The following is an 18,137-nucleotide window of genomic DNA, read 5'->3' as shown; positions in this document are numbered from 1 at the left end:
GCCTTTCTCCGCAGTGAAGTGTGTCGTTCTTCTCTGCTCCTTGCAGCAACAGTGCAAAGTAGGTTCAGCTGGGAGCATGTGACTAATGGAAGCGTCCACAGGATTCGAACCCGGCTCTCTCGGATCCTAGTCAGACTTTTGGCCCATCTTCCTCGGGTGGTTTCTCTGCCAAATTCGACAGGGAAAGTTCTTTCTCAGCCCTTGTTTTAACAATCCTTGAGTGGAGATCCAGGTAATGAACTCAGGTCCAGTGGTGGGATCCAAAAATTTTAGTAACAGGTTCCCATGGTGGTGGGATTCAAACAGTGGCGTAGCGCCCATGGGGCTGGGCGGGGCACAATGGGGGCGTGGCCGGGAGTTCCGGGGCGGGGCATTATTAATTTCCCTGTTACTGTAAAAACTCTTACTGTAAAAAAAAGTTCCTAATTTCCAGCTGGTATCTTTCTGTCCATAATTTAAACTCATTATAGCAAGTCCTATCGTCTACTGCCAACAGAAACAACTACTTCTCCTCTAATTGACGGCCTGTCAAATATTTAATACTTTCAAATACTTAATTTTGCTTCTAGAAATCAAAAGAAGGATACTTTCCTTAAACAAGGAACTTTACCATATTACTAAAACATGTTTTTAAAACAGCCCAACAGGGAGAATTATCCCGTTTTCTACCTTCACTAACCAGCCAGATAGGAAACAACAGGTCTTCGTGATTTTTGGACCTAGTGGGAAAAGCAGACCCAATTAGTAACCCCCTCTCAGCACACACAAATAATTAGTAACCCACTCTCGGGAACTGGTGAGAACCTGCTGGATCCCACCTCAGGTCCCTTCCAGACAGAGTTCTGCCCTTCCAAGCCCGATGTCATCCTCAACAGAGGGCCATCCTCAACAGAGCTAGGCAGTTCCCAAACCCAGATTAACAGGGGCAGTCCTAAACAGGCTTCTAAAGCCATTGTCAGTATTTGCAAGGGTCTGTCACGACCAGTCACGAAAGGGTTAACATCTGTTTGTATGTAAACAGGACCCTGTGGGGGAGGGGGTTATTGTAATGAGCTGACCTATCCATTAGCCATTGGTCAGCCAAATAGCCATTGTTTACATGTTAGGGAGCGGTCCATCTGAAGTTATAAAGTTCACTTGGTTTCTTTGGTCTCGCCCAGCAAGATGTAGTCTTAAGTGTATAGTCAGTAATGTAAATATGTAACAGAGCCGTGCGGTATTCATTTGCTTTTATTCCCTGTGACCCTACCCTTTAAGTTAGCAAACCTTTATAGCAAGCAACTCAAAAGGATCTCTGGCTCTCTTTTCTACTGGACGCTGCTTTCCTAGCTCTTGTCAACGAAGCGTCTCTCTGTCAAGGAAGCATCTCTTTGTATACCTACAAAGTCATTTAGAGTCAACAGGAACTCTGGGTTATTAGGACTGAGTCGTTGGTATCTCTAGCAAGAGGACGGAACGGATTTGTAAATGTAAGGGGAATGAGTCATAAGGGAAAGAAGGGGAGAGCTGGCAGTTTTGGCATTTAGTGGCGGCAAGGAACACACTGGGGCTGTTTTTCTTTGGATTCACAGAAAACGAAACTTGAATTGCAGCTGGGAAGGGCCGAGCCCCAGAGAGCCCCGTTGCCAGGAACCCTCTTCCAAAGCAACGAAAGAGAAGCAAAAAAAAAAAGGCGACCGGTGACCAAGAAACCATGGCTCAAGATGTTTCTGGATCGAGCTCAGTGCCACCAGAGAACTCGGTGAGCCGCTAACAAACCCAAGGGGGTCAGAGGGAGGGTTAGATCTAGGTTGAAGGGAAGTTTGCATCGGAGAGCCCAGGGGCGATTATGGGAACAGCTGCACTATTAGATAACAGTCATAGAAGAAGTTATGAATTTACAAGATGTTTTCATCCTTTAGCTTTTAGGTGCAGAGTGGTGTGACTGTTTGTATGCCCCAGCTCAAGGGCTTGCCAATCCAGTGCCAATCAAGGATCAGGCCGTGGGTCCCTCTAGGACAGTGGTGGCGAACCTATGGCACGGGTGCCAGAGGTGGCTCTCAGAGCCCTCTCTGTGGGCACGCGTGCACAGAGTTTGTCATGTGATAATAGTGTCATTGTTTCAGGGAGATTATTAGCATTAAACCTAAGACCTAGTTTTGGGGAAGCAATGTAGGTAACCCTGTTAAGCGCTATTAAACCCTACTGATTTTCATGGGAAGAACTAAAGCATGATCCTTTACCTGGGAGTAAGCTCGGTTGCTGGCAATGGGGCTTGCTTCTGAGTAAACCCTCCTAGGGTCGTGATTCACCTGTTCAAAGTGTTGCACAGTTGCTACCACCGACTACCACCAAGCTTACTCCTGAGTAACGTGCGCCTTGGAGCCAACCATTTTTTCTATACTAAAACCGCCGTATTCAGGTTAAATTGCCATGTTGGCACTTTGTGATAAATATGTGGGTTTTGGGTTGCAGTTTGGGCACTCGGTCTCGAAAAGGTTCGCCATCACTGCTCTAGCAGAGTTGTTTTGGGTGTTCCAGGAGATCCACGGGCTTGTTGATGTCCACGGGCTTCTTGCAAGCGGGGTGCGTCTGCTCACACCCGAGGGAAGGCGAGGATCGAACCTGCGAACCCTGTGGCGGAGTTCGCACCCCTGCCAGAATGAAGGCAGAGTCGGGGTTTTATTTGTTGAAAGATTCCCTTTTAAAAAACAGGCCATCTCCCTGCAACGAGAAAAGCAGTGAAGAAAGGGAAGGGAGATTTTTTTAAAAAACCTGGGGAGCTATATTTCTGCTTGTGGGGAGCAGGGCAGGGAAGTGATGGGGCAAAGAGGCAGGGATACCAGCTTCCATACGGGACGTTTGGGGGTCCCTCAGAATCCCATCCAAATGTGTATCATAGATAAGAACTAATTGATAATCAGCTGTTGGTTTCTGTAGCCTTTGCTTGCTAGGAACCCGTAAGTGTTGAGGAAGACTGTCACGTAGAAGAAGAAGAAGAAGAGTTTGGATTTATATCCCCCTTTCTCTCCTGCAGGAGACTCAAAGGGGCTTACAATCTCCTTGCCCTTCCCCCCTCACAACAAACACCCTGTGAGGTAGGTGGGGCTGAGAGAGCTCCGAGAAGCTGTGACCAGCCCAAGGTCACCCAGCTGGCGTGTGTGGGAGTGTACAGGCTAATCTGAATTCCCCAGATAAGCCTCCACAGCTCAGGCGGCAGAGCTGGGAATCAAACCCGGTTCCTCCAGATTAGATACACGAGCTCTTAACCTCCTACGCCACTGCTGCTCCTACGTACGCAGATATGTGGACCATACAAGAAGACCACCAGATTGTTGCAGGAAATAAAGCTTTATTGTCATGCTGGCAGGAGAAACGGGACTCACGCCAGCTAGGCATTTCTCCAGTGAGTCATTCCTCCTCCCTTCATTGTTATTAACTGATCCTGGTCTGTTTGTCATTTATTTTATTTCCTTCATGCCCCACCTTTCTCTCCAGTGGAGATACTAAGTGGCTTACACCATTTTCCCCTCCTCAGTCTTATCCTCACAACAGCCCTGCAATGTCCGTAACGGCCTACGACGACCCTGTAAGGTTTTCAAGGTTTTCAAGACGAACAAAGAGATGAACATTGCCCGCATAGTGACCCCGGTATTCTTCGATGGTCTCCCATCCAAGTACAAACCAGAGCCGACCCTGTTTAACTTCCGAAACCAACGTGGCCAAGTTCTTCATGGGAGCTTTGAAAATCTCCAGGCTCAAACCAAATAACAGCCCAGAGCCTTCGGTTACAGACTCTTTAGTTTTAACGCAGTAGGAAAATGTTATATTTTAGTGGAAGATTGAATTAAGAAGAAGAAGAAGAAGAAGAAGAAGAAGAAGAAGAAGAAGAAGAAGAAGAAGAAGAAGAAGAAGAAGAAGAAGAAGAAGAAGAAGAAGAAGAAGAAGAAGAAGAAGAAGAAGAAGAAGAAGAAGAAGAAGAAGAAGAGTTTGGATTTATATCCCCCCTGTTCTCTCCTGCAGGAGACTCAAAGGGGCTTACAATCTCCTTGCCCTTCCCCCCTCACAACAAACACCCTGTGAGGTAGGTGGGGCTGAGAGAGCTCCGAGAAGCTGTGACTAGCCCAAGGTCACCCAGCGGGCGTATGTGGGAGTGCACAGGCTAATCTGAATTCCCCAGAGAAGCCTCCACAGCTCAGGCAGCAGAGCTGGGAATCAAACCCGGTTCCTCCAGATTAGATACACGAGCTCTTAACCTCCTACGCCACTGCTGCTCCTAAGGTTGTTTCAAATACAAATTTTATCTTATGTCATTTTATAGATTCCTGCAATTCGTTGTTTTTCTTCTGCCGCCAAAGGTTTTGGAAATTGGAATCGGAACTTCCAAAATCTGACGGGTTCAGGCTGGCCGGACAAAACCGCAAGCCACAATCCTGTCCTACAGCTTCTCCCTCACGTATTAGTAGCTGCAACGTAGACATTTGTATCTTGTCCTGTTTTCCTTCCAGGATGTGGATGAAGAATTCAAGTTCCTGCTGTGCCAAAATTGCCACCAGGAAGCAGAGCGCCCCAATCTCCTGTCCTGCCTTCACAACCTATGCGCTGAGTGCCTTCAAGAAACCACACTTGGGAATCGCTGCCCCGTATGCCAGGCTCCGCACTCCCAAACAAACACAACCTTCGTTCGGCCCAACTCGTTCTTTGCCGACCTCCGAACCAAGCTTGGCGTTTTCCGGAAGATTTCGAGGGGCCAAGAGTTGGCTTGCGACAACTGTGGGAAAGAGGGAACGCACTGGTGCTTCGACTGCGAGGAATTCCTGTGCTCTGCGTGTTTTGCGAACCACCAGAGATATCTCAAGAAGCAAAGCCACGAGGCGAGGGCCATGGAAGATCTCCGCGCCAGTTCCAGCAAGGAATTCCTCAGCGAATCCAAGAATGCTTCCATCATGTCCTGCTCTACCAAAGAGCACAGATTGGAACGTCTAAGGTAGGGTGTTAACTATTTAAATATAGGGTGTTGTGGGTTTTCCGGGTTGTCTGGCCGTGTTCCAGTAGCATTTTCTCTAAGGTAGGGTGTTAACTATTTAGATATTGGGTGTTGTGGGTTTTCCGGGTTGTCTGGCCGTGTTCCGGTAGCATTTTCTCTAAGGTAGGGTGTTAACTATTTAGATATAGGGTGTTGTGGGTTTTCCGGGTTGTATGGCCATGTTCCAGTAGCATTTTCTCTAAGGTAGGGTGTTAACTATTTAGATATAGGGTGTTGTGGGTTTTCCGGGTTGTCTGGCCGTGTTCCAGTAGCATTTTCTCTAAGGTAGGGTGTTAACTATTTAGATATAGGGATTATTTGTGGGTTTTCCGGGTTGTCTGGCCGTGTTCCGGTAGCATTTTCTCTAAGGTAGGGTGTTAACTATTTAGATATAGGGTGTTGTGGGTTTTCCGGGTTGTCTGGCCGTGTTCCGGTAGCATTTTCTCTAAGGTAGGGTGTTAACTATTTAGATATAGGGTGTTGTGGGTTTTCCGGGTTGTCTGGCCGTGTTCCGGTAGCATTTTCTCTAAGGTAGGGTGTTAACTATTTAGATATAGGGTGTTGTGGGTTTTCCGGGTTGTATGGCCGTGTTCCAGTAGCATTTTCTCTAAGGTAGGGTGTTAACTATTTAGATATAGGGTGTTGTGGGTTTTCCGGGTTGTATGGCCATGTTCCAGTAGCATTTTCTCCCGACGTTTCACCTGCATCTGTGGCTGGCATTGTTACAGCAGGGTTCAAAATATTTAAGCCAGAAAGCTTAAGCCAACAAAGGAATAAAATCAGATAAATATTTTATTCACGCCAACAGACGGGCAAGACAGCATCAGGGGAACCACGCAACATGACAGTGTGTTCTTACTTTTGTAGGTTACATCAGAATAGCAGTAAAAAGAATACACCCCAAAGTTCATCATCATCAATCAATCATAAAAGAAAGGTGGAGATTTTCCCTTTCCCCAAAACATTTGGAGTTGTCCAAGACCCTTATTGGGAGATGTCAGCACCTGGTTCTTTGACGCAAGATGAACTAGAGCCCTGTTTCTTTCTAATCTATGTTGTCTTTTGTTGCCCTTCTCCCTTAGACAAAGAGCCTAAACATTTTCATGTTTCTCTCTTCTGTCACTAGAAGAAGGGCAAATCCAAGGTATCTGTCTGGGAGCAGTAAGACCTTAAAAGCAGTTGAATTTGCACATTCTGTATAACTCTGAACAAGGGGCATTCTGCTGGGCTGTCAAGCTTGCCTAGTAACAGAAAAAGGATAGATTTTCAAGCTTGCATTTTTCTTTGTTCAGCTGCATCATGGTTGCCAACTACCCATTACAGAAAGAAAGTAATGGGGGGGCAAAAAAGAAAACCTTTGCTTTTTCAGAGTATATGCCTCTTATGCCTTCTGCGCCTACAGCATCTTCAGAGGATCCTCTGAAGATGCCAGCCACAGATGCAGGCAAATCGTCGGGAGAAAATGCTACTGGAACACGGCCATACAACCCAGAAAACCCACAACACACTAGTGATTCCGGCCGTGAAAGCCTTTGACAATATACTTGGGTATAGCTCACCTTTCTTCCTTAGGGTGTGGACCTAGGTTTCCAATCCACACCCTGACCAAACCCCGGCTGCATCCATACGTTCCTGGAGAGGAATGTGTGTTGTAATGTTGTTACATTCTAGCAGCCATTTGCAGACAGGTGATCTTCTCGTGGCATAACAAGGGGGGTAGAGAGCCAACCAGAAAGCTAAAAAAAAACAGGACTGTTTAAGTCCCATACACTGAAACTGTTTTGAAAGCCAAGCTTCAGTCACCCTTGTCTGTAAAGCAAGAGTCTTTCTTGACATGTGCAGAAAACCTTTCCCTTAGTGCTAACGTGGTTCTCAACCTGTGGGTCAGGACCCCTTTGGGGGTCGAACAGCCCTTTCACAGGGGTCGCCTAAGACTCTCTGCATCAGTGTTCTCCATCTGTAAAATGGATAAATGTTAGGGTTGGGGGTCACCACAACATGAGGAGCTGTATTAAAGGGTCACGGCTTTAGGAAGGTTGACAGCTTTAAAAATGCAGCTTGGGTAGACCCAGTGGTGGGATCCAAAAATTTTAGTAACAGGTTCCCATGGTGGTGGGATTCAAACAGTGGTGTAGCGCCAATGGGGCTGGGCGGGGCACAACGGGGGTGGGGCCGGGCATTCCGGGGGCGGGGCATTAATAATTTCTCTGTTACTGTAAAAAACTCTTACTGTAAAAAAAAGTTCCTAATTTCCAGCTGGTATCTTTTTGTCCATAATTTAAACTCATTATAGCAAGTCCTATCGTCTGCTGCCAACAGAAACAACTACTTCTCCTCTAATTGACTGCCTGTCAAATACTTAATACTTTCAAATACTTAATTTTGTTTCTAGAAATCAAAAGGAGACTTTCCTTAAACAAGGAACTTTACCCTATTTCTAAAACATGTTTTTAAAACAGCCCAACAGGGAGAATCGTCCCGTTTTCTACCTTCTCTAACCAGCCACATAGGAAACAACAGGACTTTATGATTTTTGGACCTAATGGAATTTCTAACAGAAAAGCAGACCCAATTAGTAACCCCCTCTCAGCACACACAAATAATTAGTAACTTACTCTTGGGAACTGGTGAGAACCTGCTGGATCCCACCTCTGGGTAGACCATTTCCTAGAACAGTGATGGCGAACCTTTTTGAGACCGAGTGCCCAGACTGCAACCCAAAACCCACTTATTTATCGCAAAGTGCCAACACGGCAATTTAACCTGAATACTGAGGTTTTAGTTTAGAAAAAACGGTTGGCTCCGAGGCGTGCGTTACTCGGGAGTAAGCTTGGTGGTAGTCGGTGGCTTTCTTTGAAGCAACCGTGCATCTCTTCCAACGGGTGAATCACGACCCTAGGAGGGTTTACTCAGAAGCAAGCCCCATTGCCAGCAGCCGAGCTTACTCCCGGGTAAAGGATCACGCTTTAGTTCTTCGCATGAAAATCAGTGGGGTTTAACAGCGCTGAAGAAGAAGAAGAAGAAGAAGAAGAAGAAGAAGAAGAAGAAGAGGAGGAGGAGGAGGAGGAGGAGGAGGAGGAGGAGTAGTTTGGATTTATATCCCCCCTTAACAGGGTTCCCTACACTGCTTCCCCAAAACTTGGTCTTAGGTTTAATGCTAATAATCAAGCCCAGCGGCCCAGGCCAGCCTAGATGTGTGTGTGTGGGGGGGGGCACTCTGTTTGCGCGTGCCCACCAAAAGGGCTCTGAGTGCCACCTCTGGCACCCATGCCATAGGTTCGCCACCACTGTCCTAGAATAAGGGGCAGGCTTTGAGAAATGAACCCCAGAGCCTTCTGAAAGTTGACTGCCGTCCCCTGCAGTGGCTCAGATGTTTCAGGGCACGCCATGAAGGCTGCAACCAGCAATAACAAACCTCTGGCCCGAATTTGGTTCACAGCATCTACTGCAAAGTCTGCCAGCGTCCCCTGTGCTGCACGTGCGCGTTGCTGGACTACGGGCATAGCAGTCACCACTGCCACATCCAAGAAGAAATCCAGCGCCGGCAGCGGGAGATGCTGAGCATGAGTTCGAATCTGGGGGAGATGGAGACCGCCTTCGAAACGTCCTGCGGCGAACTTCGGGACAAAGTCGACCGCATGGTGGAAGAGAAGGACAAAACCAGAGAGCAGATCCGGCAGAGGGTGACTGAGATGGTACAGCTGGTGGAGAAGAAAGGAGAGATGTTCTTGGCCGCCGTGGAAGACGAGCACCGTCGCAAAGTCCAGGAGGTGGAGGAGACGCTGCAGAATGGGGAGCGCGTGGGCCAAAGGTTGGCATCCGGCAGGCAGCTGGTGGACACGATGCGACTCTACGCCTCTGACCAGGAGGTGCTGGACATGTATCCTTTCGTTTGGAAGTCCCTAGAGGAGCTGGCCAGGCGGCATTACCCGTGGGAGCAGGAAGCTGAGAGGAAGGAAACTTTGCGAGGGTCGAGGTCCGGCTACGCAGACTTTCTACGAAAGAGTGATGACAGAGAACGGTAAGGTCCTTTCACGGGGATGTAGCCGGGGGGGCTGGAATTGGGTGGGGATGAGAGAAGGGATCCTTGCCTGTTTGTTAGATCAGGGGAGCAGTGATATTTATTTATTATTAGATTATTTATCTAATAATAAATAATGATGATTAACCCTTCTGCACCATTGCCCTCATCTAAATTGAAGAAGAAGAACTTGGATTTATATCCCCCCCCCTTTCTCTTACAATCTCCTCTCCCTTCTCCCTTCTCCCCCCACCCCCACCACAACAAAGACCCTGTGAGGTAGGTGGGCCTGAGAGAGCTCCGAAGAACTGGGACTAGCCCAAGGTCACCCAGCTGGCATGTGTTGGAGTGCACAAGCCAATCTGGTTCCCAAGATATGCCTCTGAAGCTCAAGTGGCAGAATCAAACCCGGTTCTCCAGATTAGAGTGCACCTGCTCTTAACCACTACACCGTGCTAGGGTGGAGAGGGGACGACTACATGTGTTGTGGCTGTCCCTTAACTTTTTGGAACAAGTAACATCTGGCATGGGAGTTCAAGAAAGTGATTGGAAGGCGAGACATTACGGTAGAGTAGGGTTCACCCAAGCAAAGAAACAATGATGGTAAGTAATAGCTCTACAAATAAAAGAAACCGTCGCCCAATAAGTCATAACTGCCCGAACATGAATCTGATAAATAACCACAAACGAGGAAAACGGGAAAAGATGTAATCAGCTTAATGTCAAAAATACTGTAAAACTGTCAAGTGATCAGTAAATGTAACCTCTATCTGTGGGTTCTGTGGGGCAGAACTTGGAATGAGTTTGCAACAACAAATTTTAAAAACAAAATGGTTTACTTTCTTAACATATAACATCAACAATTAACATCACACTTCAAGGTCCTGTTCAGGTTGCATTTTCAAGTCCTTATATTTACAGTCTACTGATACTGCCAAGTCCAATTCTTCTTTGCAAGTAGGTTGGCTCCTGAAGACTCCAAGGGCTTGATGAACAGGATTCAACATGATGAAGGTTTCCAGGAGAACTCTCACCCATTACAAATTAAAAAAACCCTGAAACAATAAACTCCAATATTTACAACATAGCAAAATTAAACAACTACCTTCCCAGTAGTTCCCAACAACATTGCAGTTACCTTAACAAGGTGTTAAGGGCTTATACCAGGGGTAGGGAACCTGCGGCTCTCCAGATGTTCAGGAACTACAATTCCCATCAGCCTCTGTCAGCATGGCCAATTGGCCATGCTGGTAGGGGCTGATGGGAATTGTAGTTCCTGAACATCTGGAGAAACACAGGTTCCCTAACTACTAATCAAGGTCCCGATTCTGGTAGCCTTGTCTCCTCCAAACTACATGAGGTCTGCAGCCTCTTGCTGCTTTGAGTCTCCACCCCTTTCTGGGACAACCCATTCTGAGCATGGGGGTTACATGAACACTGAATGACTTTGTGTTTATCTGCTACATAATCTACAAACCAAACTCCCATAAATGCCTCTGGGCTGCATTTACCTGAACCTACAAACCTTTGACACGTTTTTTTTTCTAGGGAAAAATATATCCCGAACTTCCGTTGACTACAAAGGAAGGATGTGATTCATATTCCACTTTACAAACCTGTCGAGAGACATTTTTTGCAAACAAAAACCAAGAATCTTGTTGCGTGAAAATGACACTCGAGGTTGAATTATTTCTGGCTAGGAAACAGAGTTAGGTTTTAAGGCTGTGTGGACGGCAAAGGGTTACAGGGTCCAGTGGAATGCTTTTAATAGTTGGAAGCTGTAAAACAAAATTACCTTAAGTGGGAACGAATCAATTTCCCTCCCAGTGACCTACTGTCTAATTCTGTTATTTTTATTCCTTTTTTAAGAAACTCTTCCAGCTGCAGTCACAACAGCATCCAATCAGGTAAGACCTGCCGTGTATCCATCTTGGGCGGCCATATTCATTTTATGATACCTTGGCTGGGCCTGGGCAGTATAAGTTCCAGGCCCTTGATCACACTAGTGTACACAAATACTTCTGGGGTAGTGGTTAAGAGCAGGTCCACTCTAATCTGGAGAACCAGGTTTGATTCCCTGCTCTGCCACTTAAACTGTGGAAGCTTATCTGGGGAACCAATCAGTTTGTGCACTCCAACACATGCCAGCTGGGTGACCTTGGGCTAGTCACAATTCTCTCCAAACTCTGTCAGCCCCACCTACCTCAAAAGGTGTCTGTTGTGGGGAGAGGAAGGGAAAGGAGCTTGTAAGCCCCTTTGCGTCTCCTTGCAGGAGAGAAAGGGGGAGATATAAATCCAACCTCTTCTTCTGTATACCCAAACATCATATCTGGAAGAAACACAACAAGCCAGAGATTACTTTCTCCAGATCTCCAGTGGTCTCCAAAAATATCTTGCATAACCACTCAGCCCAGCCTATGAGGGGGGAAGACACAAGAGATGGTATGAAGCACGAAGAAACCTTTATTAGGCATTAAAAATTCAAAAAGAACTGAAACTGGAAAATATTACAATTAGAAGAAGAGCGTTATTTCAAAACATCCGAAACCCGTAATAAAGACGTGGCTACAGCTTCCGATATTTCTGTCTCGGAATTATTCAGTAGCTTGATCGTTTTTGTTTTGTCTGGGAGAGACACAAATTCCACAGGAAATAAATCAACCATATCAGATCTAAGGCCCCTTCCGCACACGCAAAATAATGCGTTTTCAAACCACTTTCACAACTGTTTGCAAGTGGATTTTGCCATTCCGCACAGCTTCAAAGAGCATTGAGAGCAGTTTGAAAGTGCATTATTCTGCAGGTGCAGAATGAGCCTGAGTGATATGTTTAGTATAGTGAAGCAACGTATGAACAAGGGAGTCAGACCCCCCCCCCTTCTTGCATACTGTGACAAACCTGAGTTTCCTGTAACTTTCCCAAGCATTATATCTTCGATGTCTCCATTGGCAATCACAGAAATCTTCAAGACGTTTGTTCCTATTTTGTAGAAACCTTCAGGGAAGTCATCAGCGAAGAGGAAACATGTGGAAAGCACTTCTCGAACTCCGACAAGGTTTATTAAAATCGAAGCCAATGATGGTGAGTGGAAACCATCAGCCAGACCCAGAGTGGGGTAGTGGTTAAGAGAAGGTGGACTCTAATCTGAAGAACCAGGTTTGATTCCCCACTCCTCCCACTGAGCGGCGGACTCTTATCGGGTAAACTGGGTTTGTTTCCCCACTCCTTCCCCCTCCCTTGCATGCCACCCCTTACTCCATCCCCTGCCTCACCTCCCTTGCATGCCATCCCTCCCTCCCTCCCTTCCCTTCCCTTCCCTTGCATGCCACCCCTCCCCCTCCCTCCACTAGGGTGGGTGGGCCATGTCCAGATGCCGGGCCCTTCCCCCTCCCTTGCATGCCACCCCTTACTCCATCCCCTGCCTCCCCTCCCTTGCATGCCATCCCTCCCTTCCCCTTCCCTCCCCTTCCCTTGCATGCCACCCCTCCCCCTCCCTCCCTCCCTCCCTCTCCAGCTAGGGTGGGTGGGCCATGTCCAGATGCCGGGCCCCCTCCCCCTCCTTTGCATGCCCACCCCTCCCCCCTCCCTCCCCCCCTCCCTCCGCTAGGGTGGGTGGGCCATGTTTGCCCCTCCCCCTCCCTTGCATGCCGCCCCTCCCTCCCCTTGCATGCCACCCCACCCCTCCCTCCCCCTCCCTTGCATGCAGCCCCTCCTCCCTTCCCCTTCCCTCCAGCTAGAGTTTTTTGGGAGTGTTGTGGGTTTTCCGGGTTGTATGGCCATGTTCCAGTAGCATTTTCTCCTGACGTTTTGCCTGCATCTGTGGCTGGCCTCTTCGGGGGATCAGTACATTCCTAGATAATCCCAGAAAACCCACAGCACCACAGTGATTCCAGCTGTGAAAGCCTTCGACAGCTTATATCGAAGATATAAGCAGGAAGCCTGCTTGGCATAGTCCCAGTTCTCTCTGAACTCTCTCAGCCCCACCTACCCCACAAGGTGTCCGTTGTGGGGAGAGGAAGGGAAAGGAGTTTGCAAGCCCCTTTGAGTCTCCTTATAGGAGAGAAAGGTAGGGAATAAATCCAAACTCTTCTTCTTCTAGAACAACCAGGAACTAATTCTGGGTACTGTCCAGCGGAGAAGAGAAGGAAGACAAAAGATACGCTACACTTGACCTTAGCCAAAAGGCCGAGAAGCGATGCAAAAGATACAGAGACAATCCCAAAAATCTGCTTCTCCATTTCTCCCCCAGAGTCATCCAGTACAGGTAAGCCACGTCGAGCTCGGTTAGGTGGAAAGAGATGTTTTAAACACATAAACAAATAAAAATATTTTAAAACGTGTGAAAGAATCTGGGGGATCCTCTGCCGTTTTCTCACCTCCGCTTATGCTTTGTTGTGTCAACAAGACATCCTACCTAGACATCTTCAACCTGCAAGGATCTCAGTCCCATACCGCTAGCCGTGGACCTTGGCATGTCTCAAGGTTTGAGGAAGTGGGGGACCACGGGGGGGACAAACCAGCCAATTCTGACGCTCTGTTTCACCTCTTACAGATCCTGCCAGTTGTTTGAACGGGGGCACTGAAGATATAAGCAGCCACGACGAACCTTCGGTAAGGCAGGAAGGCACTCCCACTGTGTGAGCAGGGCATTTATTTCATTGATGTATTTATCTTTCACCTAGTTTCCCTATTTTATTTTTATCAGTTTTGAGATATTATTTCTTGTTCTTCTTTTAATTTTAAGCATGTTATTCACAAGGACCGCGGTAATAGCCATGGCCCGGCAGGGGGGGGGGGGGGGGGGGAGTTTCGGGAGGCCTTTTCGTTCCCTTAGCTGAGCTCCTGACAGTCAGCTTTGATTTAACTACCGGCCAAGCCGTTTTGTTATGGCGAGGTGGGAAGGCCTCATAGAGGTTGTCCTCTTCTTGACAGGGCTCCACCCAGCAAGAGGACACCAACTCAAGGAACAGCCAAGATGGCTTCCACCCACCAATTCAGCGTTTCTCGGAGCAAGGAACCCTGGTGTTTTTCGACATGAAGGTGCTGTCAAAAAGTAAGAGAGCGGGGTTTGTTTTCACGTTCGAAGGCGACGCCGGGTTTCACCTGAGAACGCAGGGAGACTGTAGCCTATAATGCAAAGCCAAAAGATCCTTGATTTCTTCTCTCTGCCCCCTTATCCTGTATTCGTGGAGGATACTTTCAGCAGGGGGGAAGAATTAGGACTAATAAAAGGAAACACTTCTTCACGCAACGTGTGATTGGTGTTTGGAATATGCTGCCACAGGAGGTGGTGATGGCCACTCACCTGGATAGCTTTAAAGGGGCTTGAATCGAGGATTGGGATGGAGTGAGAAGTCGATCTATGGCTACCAATCTTGATCCTCTTTGATCTGGAGATGGCAGAAGTGCCTTTAACAGTCCAGGTGCTTTCGGGGCAACAGCCGCATGAAGAGCCATTGCTTTCACATCCTGCATGTTAGCTCCCAAAGGCACCTGGTGGGCCACTGCGAGTAGCAGAGAGCTGGACTAGATGGACTCTGGTCTGATCCAGCTGGCTTGTTCTTATGTTCTTATGTTCTTAACTACCAAATGTGTTTATTGAAGGGCATCTCCATAATCAGAGGCAGTCAGCGTCTGAAACCCAGGGCCCCTTCCGCACATGTCGCTGCCTAGCACTGGGGCCCCTTCCGCACAGGCGGAATAATGCATTTTCAATCCACTTCTGCCATTCTTTGCAAGTGGATTTGGCTATTCCGCACAGTAAAATCCAGCTGCAAAGTGCATTGAAAGTGCATTATTCTGCATGTGCGGAAGGGCCCCCAGTGCTAGGCAGCGACATTTGCAGCTATTTAACTGGGGGAGAAAATGCCACACAGTCACAGCTGACTTGGGGTGAGCCTCAAGGCAAGAGATGTTCAGAGGTGGCGCACCGTTGCCTGCCTCCACACGGGCTGTCAGAATTTGGGGCGGCCCAGGGCTTTTCAGCTCAATGTGGAGAAGTAGGGAATCATAAAAACATAAGAACAAGCCAGCTGGATCAGACCAGAGTCCATCTAGTCCAGCTCTCTGCTACTCGCAGTGGCCCACCAGGTGCCTTTGGGAGCTCACATGCAGGATGTGAAAGCAATGGCCTTCTGCCAAGCTGCTGCTCCCGAGCACCTGTACTGTTAAGGCATTTGCCACCTCAGATCAAAGAGGATCAAGATTGGTAGCCATAGATTGACTTCTCCTCCATCAATCTGTCCAAGCCCCTTTTAAAAGCTATCCAGGTGAGTGGCCATCTCCACGGTATCCTCTGGCAGTATTATTCCAAACGCTACCAATCACGCTGCATCGAAGAAGTGTTTCCGCTACTAGATCCTAATTCTTCCCAAAGCGATTGTTCAAGCAATGAATGCCCCTGGTTTCTGAGTATTTGTGAGAAAGAGATAAAAAAATTTCTCTCTGTCAACATTTTCTACCCCATGCGCCATGAATTTTATAGGCTTCAATCCTTATCCCCTCAGACGTCTCCTCTCCAAACTAAAGAGTCCCCAAACGCTGCAGCCCTCTCCTCATAGGGAAGGTGCTCCAGTCCCTCAATCATCCTGCGTTGCCCTTCTCTGCACTTTTTTCTATCTCCCTCCAATATCGCTTTTTTTGAGATGCACGTGACCAGAGACTGGACACAGGACTCCAAGTCTGCGGCCGCACCACGTCTTTTATATAAGGGCATGACAATCTTTTGCAGTTTTATTAGCATCTACCGATATGATCGATCATATCAATTCCTTTTCCTAATGATCCCCAGCACTTAGAGTTTGCCTTTTTTCACAGCTGCTGTATGCATTGAGTTGACATTCCCATGGAACTATCCACTAAGACGCCCAATCGAACCCAGTTCTCCAGATTAGAGTCACTCTTAACCACTACGCCATGCTGGCTCTCTTTAAATGTATTTAATTCATTTATTTTTATTCATTTATTGGATGAATGGGCTGCCCTTCCCTATCGGTAAGCTCCAGGCAGCTGGCAACTTGGTAACATATAACAGTAAAAATCAACCGTCCCATCCAACTTGTCCCTGTAACTGGAAGGTGGGAATTGATCAGGGAGGAATCAGCAACATAACAGATATAATCAGCACCAAGAAAAACACAAATGAACAAACAGGAACCTGTTTATCTTCTCATCTCTCCCTGGTAAACAGGATTCATTTGAAGTAGCTTTTCATGCCCCTTTTCAGACAACCAGCGGTTAAGAGCAGGTGGACTCTAATCTAGAGAACCGGGTTCGATTCCCCGCTCCTCCACATGATTGGCAGACTCTCGTCTGGTGAACCAGATGTGTTTCCACACGCCTGCATTCCTGCTGGGTGACCTTGGGCTAGCCCTGTGGTGGTGAACCTTTGGCACTCCAGATGTTATGGACTACAATTCCCATCAGCCCCTGCCAGCATGGCCAATTGACCATGCTGGCAAGGGTTGATGGGAATTGTAGTCCATAACATCTGGAGTGCCATAAGGTTCGCTCACCACGGGCTAGTCGCCGGATCTCTTCTCTAGAACTCTTCTTCTTCAGCCCCACCGATCTCCCAAGGCGTCTGTTGCGAGGAGAGGAAGGGAAAGGAGTCTGTAAGCCCCTTTGAGTCTCCTCACAAGAAAGAAAGGTGGGGTATAAGTCCAAATGTTTCTTCTCAACCTCAATCTCTCCCTTTTCTTGCCCAGCAGCGGAGGTAGGCGTAGGAGCAGCAGTGGCGTAGGAGGTTAAGAGCTCGTGTATCTAATCTGGAGGAACCGGGTTTGATTCCCCGCTCTGCCGCCTGAGCTGTGGAGGCTTATCTGGGGAATTCAGATTAGCCTGGGCACTCCCACACACGCCAGCTGGGTGACCTTGGGCTAGTCACAGCTTCTCGGAGCTCTCTCAGCCCCACTTACCTCACAGGGTGTTTGTTGTGAGGGGGGAAGGGCAAGGAGATTGTAAGCCCCTTTGAGTCTCCTGCAGGAGAGAAAGGGGGGATATAAATCCAAACTCTTCTTCTTCTTCTTCTAGCTGAGAATGCCCTTCACCTGGTAGCGGTCAAAGATGAAACCAAGTGCTTCTCCGTCATAATCCATCCCGGCGGTTATGAGCGTGGGCTGGAGAGCTTCCTCCACTATCTCCGGACTCTCCATCAACCCATCCTGGTGGGCTACAACCTGTGGTCCATGAATTTGGCACTCCTGGTGAAGTACTTGGAGGCGCTCCGGAAAGGAGAGGCGTTCCGAGACGCCATTTTTGGTTTCTTGGACGCCTCGCCTCTCATTAAGGAGAAGCTTCCAAACCGCCGCAGCTATACCTTGAAGAGCCTCTACCACGATTCCTTTGAAGAGCTGTTAGATAACGACCAACCCCTCGAATGTGCCAAGGCCCTGGAGGAACTGTGCACAGTTTTGGAGGTGAACCCAGGAATGGATAGAAGGCCGGTGGTCCCCTATTCCAGCTTGCAAAATTATCTTTCCCTTCAACCCCTCCTGGATGAGAAGTGTCTTAGCCATTCCGCCGCGCAGACCTTAGCACTGAACAACATCAGCTTTTCCACGCTGCTGGCAAAATACCAAAAAGACCCGGCACGTGGTTTGGAACAGTTTGCCCAATCCTTGAATTCCAGGCCGATAAACAGCAGCGGAATGGTCCGGTGGCTAAGAAGGGTTCAAACGTATTTCAGAAGTCGCCTGTCTTCATCTCGGCGCTCGGCATCAGTGGCGAAAGCATCGAGGACATGTTTACCCAGTTAATCTGGCAACCCATATATCAGTGGTGGCGAACCTATGGTACGGGTGCCAGAGGTGCCACTCAGAGCCCTCTCTGTGGGCACGTGCAAACACAGTGCCTCCCCCCCTCCCCCCGCACACGCACACACACACACACATCGAGGCTGGCTTGGGCCACTGGGCTTGATTATTAGCATTAAACCTAAGATTTAGTTTTGGGGAAGCAGTGTAGGTAATTCCGTTAAGTGCTGTTAAACCCCACTGATTTTCATGCGAAGAACTAAAGCGCGATCCTTTACCTGGGAATAAGCTCGGTTGCTGGCAACGGGGCTTGTTACTGAGTAAACCCTCCTAGGGTCGTGATTCACCCGTTGGAAGA

General features: G+C 48.1%; 1 protein-coding gene across 1 annotated transcript; it reads left to right on the top strand.

The window, feature by feature from the left end:
- The first annotated feature begins 1,452 nt into the window (after positions 1-1,452).
- LOC125424529 (protein PML-like) lies at positions 1,453-17,903 on the top strand. Its single transcript, XM_048481848.1, is given in 10 exon segments — positions 1,453-1,741; positions 4,488-4,966; positions 8,445-9,020; positions 9,022-9,026; positions 10,896-10,933; positions 12,017-12,107; positions 13,126-13,290; positions 13,579-13,637; positions 13,959-14,079; positions 17,058-17,903. Coding segments are annotated over 10 exon segments (2,307 nt in total). The 5' UTR covers positions 1,453-1,693; the 3' UTR covers positions 17,783-17,903.
- Positions 17,904-18,137: the final 234 nt, after the last annotated feature.

Source organism: Sphaerodactylus townsendi, linkage group LG17 (assembly GCF_021028975.2).
Source record: "Sphaerodactylus townsendi isolate TG3544 linkage group LG17, MPM_Stown_v2.3, whole genome shotgun sequence".
NCBI lineage: Eukaryota > Metazoa > Chordata > Lepidosauria > Squamata > Sphaerodactylidae > Sphaerodactylus > Sphaerodactylus townsendi.
Note: the sequence above shows the minus strand (reverse complement) of the source record. Positions and strands in the feature narration are given on the sequence as shown.